We start from the raw sequence: 10,888 nt of genomic DNA, 5'->3' as shown, positions 1-10,888 counted from the left end.
TAAACTCTTGCTGAGTGCCCTCTCCTCCTCTGCAGCCTCCTGCAGGTATCCTCTCCCAGTTCTGCGGGACATCCACACTGATGCTGAGTCTAGTGGGTCAATCCATGTAGGCACCCTGCTAAGAATTGTCCCCCGAGGTTGCAGAAATCCCATTCTATCTAACCCAAAGAGAAAGCACAAACTTCCCAGAAACAGATATGTTGGGTACCTAAGAGAAACAATTTACAGCGCAGAACTGTTTGACCTGGGTCGAGGTTTAGGAGTTAAAGCGCATGCTCAGACTGTTCTATTGTTCCTGGCACTGCACTGAGGCAGAGTGTCATTCTGAAAGGGTGGGAGTGGAGGCAGACGTGGACAGAAGGGCGGGCAGGCGGGCGGGCAGAGGGGAGGGGGTGGGGGTGGGGTGGCGGATGGCTCAGTGGTTAAGAGCACTGACTGCTCTTCTAGAGGTCCTGAGTTCAAATCCCAGCAACCACATGGTGGCTCACAGCCATCTGTAATGGGATCCAATTACCTCTTCTGGTGTGTCTGGAGAGAGTGACAGTGCACTCACATACATAAAATGAATAAATAAATCTTTAAAAAATAATTTAAAAAAGGAAAGGGTGTGGAGAGGCGAAGTTGTTGGGCAAATGATATCCAGGAAGCAGAATGGTGTAAGTCTGTGTTAGTAAGCACTCATCTTCCTTCTAATCCACTCCCTCTGTGGTTCACATTCAGGGTGGGTCTGCCCCTTTAGTTAATGGCCTCCAGGAAATGTCCTCACAGACACCAGAAGTGGGCCTTACTAATGTCCTAGGTGCTTCTCGACGCAGTCAAATTGACAGTCAAGAAGAATCATCGATGCAGCTTCATGCCAACTCCTATGGGTAGGGCCCAGCGAACAGTTCTCTCTAGTGTTGGTAACACGATAGAAACAGGGCGCACACGTGCAAACTCTCTCCTTGGACCACAGTACCCAGTGTCTGAGAGACCAGGAATAGACTGGTAGGGAAGTCCTGTATTGCATCACTCTGTCGAGTCACCCACAAGCCTTCGTGCTCTATCCTAGCAACACTGGGAGGAGGCTTAAGGGTGTTTCCCACTCCACCCCCAAAAATTGTTTTCTCAGATTATAAACTATAGAACATGGTCAAATGACTCATTTAAATTTAGAGTTAGCTGGAGTGATGGTAGTTAAGAGATTTACTCCAAAATAAAAATGTAAATATTAGAGGTTGATATTGTCCTAGTTAGCCTCAGTAGACAAAGTAACAGAGCCTAGAGTTGTCTGAGAGGAGATCTTCTGTGAAGAAATTGCCTGCAACAGACTGGCTTATGGGGTCTATGGAGGACTGTCTTGATGTTTTAGTTGACACAGGAGGGCTAAGCCAACTATGGGCAGCACTATCCCTAGGCAAGTAGCCCTGAGCCTTTTAAGAAAGCTAGGTAAGCACGCTCCAGGGAATGAACCACAGCAAGTGTGTGTAGATCAGAACACAACTTGTAGGGATCAGTTCTCTCCTTTTACCATATGGGTCCTGGGGATCGAACTCATGTCACAACGCTTGACAACAGTTGCCTTTTCCTATCGAGCCATCTTGCCAATCCAATTTCTCCCAATGGTTTCACAGGAAATCAGATGCCAAATGACAGCATTGGAGTAGGTGTTCTGCAGCACAACCTTATTCCGTCTACTTCCTGTTAAACACAAAGCTGCCTGGGCCTTTGCTCTGAGTCCCACCCCTCACCTTGGCTGCTCTTTTAGATAGAGAGATAGACAGACAGACAGACGGAGGTAGAGAGATAGAGAGATAGAGAGATGCTAGAGATAGAGATAGATTGTAGATATAGATACATAGATATAGATAATATATATACATATGTTATATATTTTTATAACATATAATTCCATCCTACTACTTATAATATTTGCATATTTCTCTACCATCAGCTGGTCTCCTGTGCAGTTACAGGACTCATCTCTCTTAAGTATTTGAGGAAAGCTGTAGAGTTTGTTTTTATAAGAATGCATCTGATAGATGCGTGTGCTCTCGCGTGTGTGCACATGTATGCGTGTGTACGTATATGGATTACAAAAGACACGATTCCATTTTTAAGACCTTGGATTGCGGAAATCTCACAAATGACTCCTACTCTATTTAACAAAAGTGTTTTCATTGTATGGACTTTAGAATCAAACCTACACAGTTCAAATCCATTTCTACCTCTGACTACAGAGAGGATTTGGGTAATTCTGTAATCTGTTTGCCTTTCGTCTTTGCCCATCTATAGAAGGGTAATAAAGTCTGCAGCCAGGGACTCTTTCTGAAGTTCAGATGTACTCACATAGAGTCTGGCATTGTGCAGACAACTCAGAAGTTGTCCCCTGAATTGTTAGCGCCTGGTATTAAGCATCCCTGGAGATCAACTACTAACTTGAAATTGATTGCTGAGAATAAAAGGAACAAATGGGAACCAATTTCCGGCTCCTGCAGCCATGAATTGCAGGTGCTAATCCTAAAAGGCCTTTGTGAGACTCTGAGTCATGTGGCATGAAGACCAGCTGTCACAGAAAGGCATGGGGCATTTTTCTTTGACACCCAGGGTGAGGACAAACTCCCCGGAATGGATGCCTAGTGGTCAGGAGCACTGGAGCCTAGGAAGGGAGCCACAGCCCCATGCTGGCTTCCTGCTCAAGCTATGCTCCTGGTTTGCCCCCATCAGACACAGCAACCCGAGCCTCAGTTGGTCTGGGAAGGACCCAGTGCCCCAAGCACAAGCAGCACTCACTCAGATTTTTTTTAAAAAAATGCAGAGAAGGTATGCCACAAATTCTACACTGCACCCTTTTCAAAGAACTCAGAAAGCCCTAGGGAGCAGCAATCGTCACTGCTCACAGCAGTGGGGACACTATCTACTTCCCTTTGTTTCTAATTCTAACACACAGAGCAAAGAGGGGGGGAAAGGCATTCCATTCTCCTGGGACTGTGGAAATCATAAAATAGGTCACTAGCACATGGGATCTATACTGGTGGTTCTCAACCTCCTAATGCTTTGACCCTTTAATACAGTTCCTTCTTGTATGGACCTCCAACTGTAAGACTGGTTTCTTTGCTACTCCATAACTGTAATTTTGCTGCTGCTATGAATCCTAATGTAAATATCTAATATGCAGGATATCTGATATGTGGCCCCCTCAATGGGTCACAGCCAACAGAACCACTGATCTAGAACCAAAAACAAACTGCTGGAACTTTGAGGGTTGGAACTGTCCCTGTCCGTCCCCCGCCCGCCCCCGGTTGTTTCACATCCACAGCTAGAATCCTGAGAGTCTGTGGTCTAGCCCAGACTGGGAGGTCTGCAAATGAGCTTAGGGAGGGGTCTCAGCTCTCCTCTCCTTCAGTGCTAAGGTGAGGGGTGTGGTTTACAGAATTTACCTCAGTTCACAAAATCAGATAGAAGACAACTGATATGAAGACATGCCCACTCACCAAGGTGAACCCGTGGGGCGAATAAATGGCTGCTTAAAATGATCAAAGTGGTGAGTTCAGAGGGTTCTGAGATGGCCCACAGGGCAAAGATACCGACCACCCAGCCCTGTGACCTGAATTCAACCAACAGAACCCAAAGGGGAGAAGGAGAGGACTGACTCCCACAAGTCGACCTCTGATCAATCATAAATCCACACATTTACAAATTAACAGATGGAAAAATAGTTTGAATGCTCCCACCACCTGATTCTTTTAAGTGGTCTAAAAACGGTCTATGCCTGCCTGCCCCTCCCCCGTGTATTTACTTTCCTTTTCTTTGTTTCCTAACACTGATAAGGGAAGGGGCAAATTCCAGTCCAGCTCTTTTTCAAGTGAGGCCGTGCTCCCTGCCAACGCCACCAATGAGGTTTTCCTGTGTGCTTGGCTGCCCTCTGCTCATTTTTGCTCCCATAATACGAGAGTGTTCACCCAGATCAGTCGGTGACCCAATAAAGGCTTAGTCGTTTACTCACAAGATCATCCCAGGCAACCAGGAGCCAGACAGGAATGGGAGAGGGTACAGTCGGGCTGGGAAGACTACTTGGTCAATAAAGTGCTTGACTTATCAACCAAGGGATGGGTTCAAGCCCTACAACTCACATAGAAAAGCCAGGGGTAGCGGGGTTAATGCTTGCCATCCCAGTGCCAGAGAAATAGAGGCAGGAGAATTCCTGGGCTCTCTGACCAACCAGCCTAGCCAAATCAGAGTTTCAGGCTTGGTGAGAGACTCTGTCTCCAAACACAAAATGTAGAGTGCAAAGGAGCCACATCTAAGGTTGAACTCACACATGTATGTTCACCTGCACACATGTGAACACAGTGCACGGTTTCCCTTGTAGTTGAACTCACCTCCATCTCTGCCTTCCCTCCTCTGGGGTCTGCTCCTCCTCAGCCCCACAGAGTATTTATTTCTTGCCTCCTGATTAGTGTTTTCTTATCACTGTGACTCTAAAGGAAAAGATTAATTTCAGGTCGCCAAATACCAGACTCTTGAAATTAGCGTTTTTTAAAAGAAGCTCTTCAAATTAAAAGGTCGCTGGAATTGGGAACATTTTTTTAAAAACCCAATGATAAAAACATTATTTTACAAACCAGAGTGCAGTGTTGCTCAAATGAGAACAGTCTTTGAGGAACTGGGTTAGAAAAAGTGGATGATGGTGGTAGCCTCTTAGGGGCCTGCTGTCCACTGCAGCTCATAGGAAAAGCTGGCAGGAAGCTGCTAGGTAGGACAGGAAAGACGGTTCAGTTGACAGAGGCCAGGTGGAGAATTCGTGACATTCTGAGTTCTAGGTACAGAGGGACATAAACTTGGCATGATGCCAATCACTTGTCACACTGGCATTTGGAAGGTTAGAGGTTCAGGTCCTCTGTTCAAACTATAGCCTGGAACATATGAGACCCAGAGTCAGGTAGAAGGGAGAGGGGGAGAAGAGGAGGAGGCGGAAAGGAGGGAGGAAAGGAAGGAGGGAGGGAGGGAGGGAGGGAGGGAGGGAGGAAGGCAGGCAGGCAGGAAGGAAGGAAGGAAGGAAGGAAGGAAGGAAGGAAGGAAAGCAGGCAGGCAGGCAGGCTGTCTTTTCCTAGGCATGGAAAAAGCTGAACAAATCTATTGACTGTATACATTCAAGGTGTCTAAGGCATTATAGTCAGGCTCTGAAGGACCAGGAGTGGTTCTGTCTTTCTAACTCATGCACATCACCCTCTTGCAACGGTCTTCATAGATTAGTTTGGACACACCCCCTCATGTGAACATTTATTTGTTTACGTGTCATAGAGCAGTATAAGCACACACAAAATACATCTCCTAATGTTGCACAAAGAGAACTCAGGGCCTCAGCTGCTTTCATCCAACTGACTGTGCCTCCAAGCAGCTCTCTGAGTCAATGTCTTGGCTGCAGATCTTACTCCATCCGGCTCAGGAGAGGTTCCTGCTGCTGTTCTTGGGATGAGCTCATACCTTGTCCTTTCTGTGTTCCCTCTGGAGACTGGCCATGGAAGCAGCTGAGTGGTGAAGCCATTGCTTTCCCTTCATGCTCATTTTGTACCACTATGGTAATTTTACTCTTGATCCTCTGCGTGATTTTAAACACATGTTTAAAACAATAAGGACTGGGAGATGGCCAAGTCATTGAGATGCGACTGTTTAAGCACAGGGCCTGAGTTCAGATCTCCAGCACCCATGTTAGAGAAAAAATATGCCTGTGATCCCAGCACTAGGGAGGTGGGGGTGCGATTTCCTGGAGCTTGGTGGCCATTTGGTCTTGCTGAGTCTATGAGGTCCAGGTTCAATGGGAGAAAAATCAATAAACACATAAGGTAGAGAGTATGTAGAAAAACATCCAAGAGTAACCTCTATCCTCAACCACACATACACATATGTGCACTCACTTATCCCAACACATACACAGATAACAATACTGTCATAGATATTATTACTAGGGTGGCTGAGTACCTCACATGCATCATCACTTAATCAGATTGGAGAGACATCAGCCCCACTGTGTAGCTGGAGAACACTACCCAAGGGCACTCGGCTAGTAAGTGCAAGGCCGAGTATTCGGACCCAGGCCTGATTCTCATCCTTGACTCTTGACTATGGATCATGTTGCCTCAAAATAAGTCACTGTGGTTTACTGTACCTCTTTTATGAACAAGGCACTCACCCCACATATGGATCTCCAACACTCATCATGGACTTGTGTTCCAACACTCATCATGGACTTGTGTCTATTGAGGTGTGACTCTTAGTCCACAAATGCTGACACACAAGCACCTTTGCTGTCTTGGCTCCAAATGCTTGCTTTCAGGTGTCCCTGGGCTCTTTCTCTCTATCCTCTCTATCTTACCCAGTTATACCACAGTTCTGGAGCAGACACAGCACTCAGGTATGAGTTGAAAGGCAAGTACTTAGTCCTCCATAACTTACTCACATAGGTGGACACTGAGTGTGTATCCTGTTGTCATCTTGACCTATTGACTTGGACGCTCAGCATGGCGCCAACACAAGGCCAGGAATGCACACAGAGCATTTTCTGTGTAGGGTCTTACCCCCTCCCAGGGTTTCTACAAAACAGGGACCATCCCCTCTGCTCTCAACTCCAGGAGCAGTTTGAATGCTGTCTTTCCAGTGATGGGAAGGTGGAAGATTCCTTCGTATCCCATTAAGACATTTTAAAGATTTATTTCTTTATTATATATAAGTACTCTGTAGCCGTCTTCAGACACACCAGAGAAGAGGGCATCAGATCTCATTACGGATGGTTGTGAGCCACCATGTGGTGGCTGAGATTTGAACTCAGGACCTCTGGAAGAGCAGTCAGTGCTCTTAACCACTGAGCCATCTCTCCATCTCCCTTTAAAACATTTTAGCCCAGCTTGGTTGCTCCATGCCCTAGGACTCAAGCATGAAGTGCCATCAGTGACAGAATCTTACCATCGGGTTCTGGAGGATAACCAAGAGCAGCAGCGGCAGCCAGGGATGCCTGTGGAGCTACTGGCAGCTGCTGGCTGCGGAAGGAGAGAGAATGGGCTTTCTCTTTGGGGATGTAGCCCTCAAAGCATCCCCTTGCTCCAGTACAACGTCCAATATTTGTGCATATATAGACAACACTAAATAGACATAGTGAGGTTTTAAGAAAGAACACATGCACTTAGGAAGTAATGGTGGTTGAGGGGATGTGGGAGGAGAGGGCAAGGGAGAGGGAATTGGTTAAAGGCATTACATGTAATATATGCATATGTGTGTATTATATGTATATCATTTTATATATAAAATTCAAACGATTAAAAGAGAAATTTAGTCCTTTGCTGGTCAGTTAGCAGTTCCCGGCCCTGGGATCTCATGGTTCAGGAAGACAAACACTAGGTAGATTTATTTTACTTTATCCCTCTTACGTGGGAGAAAGGGCACGTTAGGGAAAAGTAAGGGAGCATCTTAAAATATTATCTCAGGTCACGCTCTCCCCACTTTAGAGATAAGATGATAGATGCCGCTGCTATTATGGAACATTCTGCAGTGACAGCAGAGCCAGGAGGCAGGCGGGCTCATACACTTGGTTAAGTTTACCTGCAGAGTGAGGTAGGGGTTGGGGGTGATTGCCGCAGCAATCAGAGAGGAAGAGAGGAGAGCAGGGTGGTAGAAGAGGGACCCAAGGCCAAATGGTCTTAGGGGTTTGAAGATTTGAATGCTTAGTGTGAAAAAAGTGGAAGTTTCAGATCCTGCTTAACCATGCAAAACAGGAAGGAGATACCCCCCGAATCCATTAACGCAGTCCTTCTTCAGGAATCGGGATAGCCCCCACAGCTGAGGAAGGACGCTCAGCCACAGAGCACACAGGTTTGGTGATGGAATCGAGACCATTCACAGCTGCATGCACATATGCTCATGGGAGGCAAACGCTGGCATCCATTGTCCTTCTCAATCACCCTCCGTCTTGAGTCTCTCCCTGGGACCCACAGCTTTCTAATTATGCAAGGCTGGCTTCCCAGCAAGTCTGGGTGATCAGCCTGGCCCTGCCTCCCAGGCACTGGGATTGCAAGAACATGGCTGACTCTTTTCAAATGTGGCTTTAGGGGATCAAATTCATGTCCTTGTGCTTGCATTGCAAGCCCTTTCCTCCCTGAGTGGTCTCCCCAGCTCTTTCAGTCATTAGCAGACAATGATTGGCACTTTACCTAACTGTCTACTAACCACTTCTACCATCTACTGGAGTGTATAAGCGCCAACTCAGACGCCACAGAGCAAAATCTGAGTTGCTCATCATCCCCACCAACTAGTTGCACCCATAGCTTCTCTGTCTCGGTTGATGTAACCCCATTCATCTATTGGCTGAAAACAAAGCCCTCGGAGTCATTCTCCACTCTCTTCTAGCCTCCTCCCTCCCAGCAATCCAAGGAGTCTAGTAGGTTCACTTCCAAAAACCCAGCCCAGCCACCATCCATGGTTCCATCATACCAGCCACCATCAAAGCCTCCTGACTCAGTCACTCTTCAGTCAGCTCTCCTCTTCAGCCTTGCTCATGGGCAGACAACACAGACCCAGTTATTTGCTCTTCTGTTCTGCATGTCCAAGTCTTTTATGTAAAAGCCTTGGATGGGTCTCCCTGGTCAGTAGCCCTCTCCCTGTCCTTAGAACACACCAAACGTGTTCCAACCTCAGGACCTTTGCCCTAACTGTTCACTCTGACCACTCCGTTCAAAACCACCACCTTCTCCATTATCCCTGTTATTTCATTATTTTTACTTTATTTTTTGATACCAGGCATCATGTAGCTCAGGCTGACTTTGAACTCCTGACACTCTTGCCTTCTCCTGAGTGCTGGGGCTATAGGCATGTGCCACCATAGCCACGTTATTAGGGATCTTGCTCAGGGCTTCAGGCCTGCTAGGAAAGCACTCTACCAACTGAGCTACATTCCCAGCCAAATTGTTCTCATGCTGTATCTCTGCTTTCTACCATATAATCCTTCTCATGCACACATCCCCCGTGGTACGTAAACTCCACAAGGACTGGAGTACTTGTCCGCTTTATTCACCTATCTCAAGAGCCAACAACAGCGCCTGGTACACAGTGGTGTTCAACACATAACATTTATTTGTCCAGGGCATCCATACTAAATAAATAAATAAAATTTAAATGACACTAGAGAGCCAAGAACTCTTGCAAGCCCTGCACATCACAGCCTCTTCCCTGTATGCTTTTGCTGAATGACTTTGCTTCCTAGCCCTCTACTCTCGACTGGACATTAATTAACCCAGTCAGTGAGTTTATCCTGGGGTATCTCTCAACGGGGCCCTCAGCAAGACTCTGGTCGTTGCTTCTCACCCAGTTCCTTCTTAACCTGAGCTCACCAGGTTCCAGCTCCTCTTTCAGCTATAGAGATGCTACCCCACCACGATTATACTGCAGATGCCCAAAACATGGCTGACCTCAACAGGAAGCAGAGTCCCTGGGGTTGGGGGCTTTTACCTCTCTTTGGGGCCAACATGCCACTAGAAAGACCAGGACCATGACACCACCTCCCCTCTGAGTGCTTTATAGGATAACACAGGCAACAATACAGAGGTCACCTAGCTGACCTTTGATCAAATGTCAAAACACACCGCACTAACTTTCAACTGATTGATTCTGAACTATGAGCTTGGCTCAAAAGGAAAGAAGACCTGGTGAGGTGTTTTATTTCCCAAATTTATCAAGATTAAAAAGTGCTTCTGTGGGTCAATCTAGATATTGCTAGATTTGGATTGGGGGAGGCAAAGAAAGTGTTCAAATACTGGGTAACATGTTTTAGGGTTAATAATTAATGGGGGACTTCCACAACTAAATACCAAGAAGCATTCTGGTCTCTTTAGTTCTAGACATTAGCAAGAAGACCTCAGACCCCGGGTAAGACGAGAGACATGGGAAATCACCTCCAAATCTCCGTTTCCCTGGTGCTGTGCATCTTTATCCAGTCAAGTGCCTGTGGACAAGGCGTGGGAACAGGTACGTGTTTGCCTTTTCTCCAGAAATGGCCGTGGATTTCTCTTCTTGACTGTGTTGCAGAGATTGGCGATGTGGGACGGAATCTGCCTCAGAGCTCGCAAAGTGGTTCTGCGAGTAGCTCCCAAGGCACCCAGAGCTGTGTAGCACTTTGTAAAAGGGACCTCATTTTCAAAAAGCTGCTCTGAGAGTAGATGACGTAAATAAAGCCCTTGTAACAGGCAGTGTGGTCTCCTGCAGGTGTCATGTAGACCCTGGGAGATGTTTTTCAGCACACAATGATCTGAAAGTCTTGGGAATCTTCCCTATGGTTCATTTGAATTCTAATTTGTCATCTGGGAGCGTGGTGTGCCATCAAATACTCTTGTCTTTTTTTGGGGGGGTGTGTGAGTGTGAAATCACCTTGCTCTCTCCCGAGAAAAGGGAATCTGAGTTCTACTTCTAGTCCTGTCCAAAGCAGAGATGTCATTGCGTGTTTCCTGGTCTTTAAGTTTTCTGACAAAGCTTTCTCCTGAGCTGAAGGGGCCTCCAGAAGTCTGTTTCGTCTACAGCTTCATAAACTACACTGATGGCCAAGGATAGACTTACATGCCCATCAGGCAGATGGGTCCAAGTTCCTGGCTGAATGGTGTGTTAGATCAGTAAATGGTGGGACCGAAGTAACTAGACAACTTGACCAAATTACACAGGGGCTTGGAACCTTGTTTCTGTGCCCTTGGTCATGAAGATCTGGTGGCCCAGAGTGTTTAAAATTGGTGGATTGATGAATGCATGGGTGGATGATGGATGGATGGATGGATGGATGGATGGATGGACTTAGAGACAGTCTGTGTAGCCCAAGTGAGGCTCAACCTTGAGATCCTCCTGAGCACTGAGGTCACAGACTTGAGCTTCTATC

General features: G+C 46.7%; 1 protein-coding gene across 1 annotated transcript in view; it reads left to right on the top strand.

The window, feature by feature from the left end:
- Window positions 1-9,815: 9,815 nt before the first annotated feature.
- Window positions 9,816-10,888, top strand: part of Lipc (lipase C, hepatic type) — a 125,386-nt gene continuing 124,313 nt past the window's right edge. The window contains exon 1 of the mRNA XM_032909942.1: window positions 9,816-9,993. Within this exon, the coding sequence (XP_032765833.1) occupies window positions 9,909-9,993 (85 nt within the window). The 5' untranslated portion in view covers window positions 9,816-9,908. The remainder of the gene's footprint in view (window positions 9,994-10,888) is intronic.

Source organism: Rattus rattus, chromosome 8 (genome assembly GCF_011064425.1).
Source record: "Rattus rattus isolate New Zealand chromosome 8, Rrattus_CSIRO_v1, whole genome shotgun sequence".
Lineage (NCBI taxonomy): Eukaryota > Metazoa > Chordata > Mammalia > Rodentia > Muridae > Rattus > Rattus rattus.
Note: the sequence above shows the minus strand (reverse complement) of the source record. Positions and strands in the feature narration are given on the sequence as shown.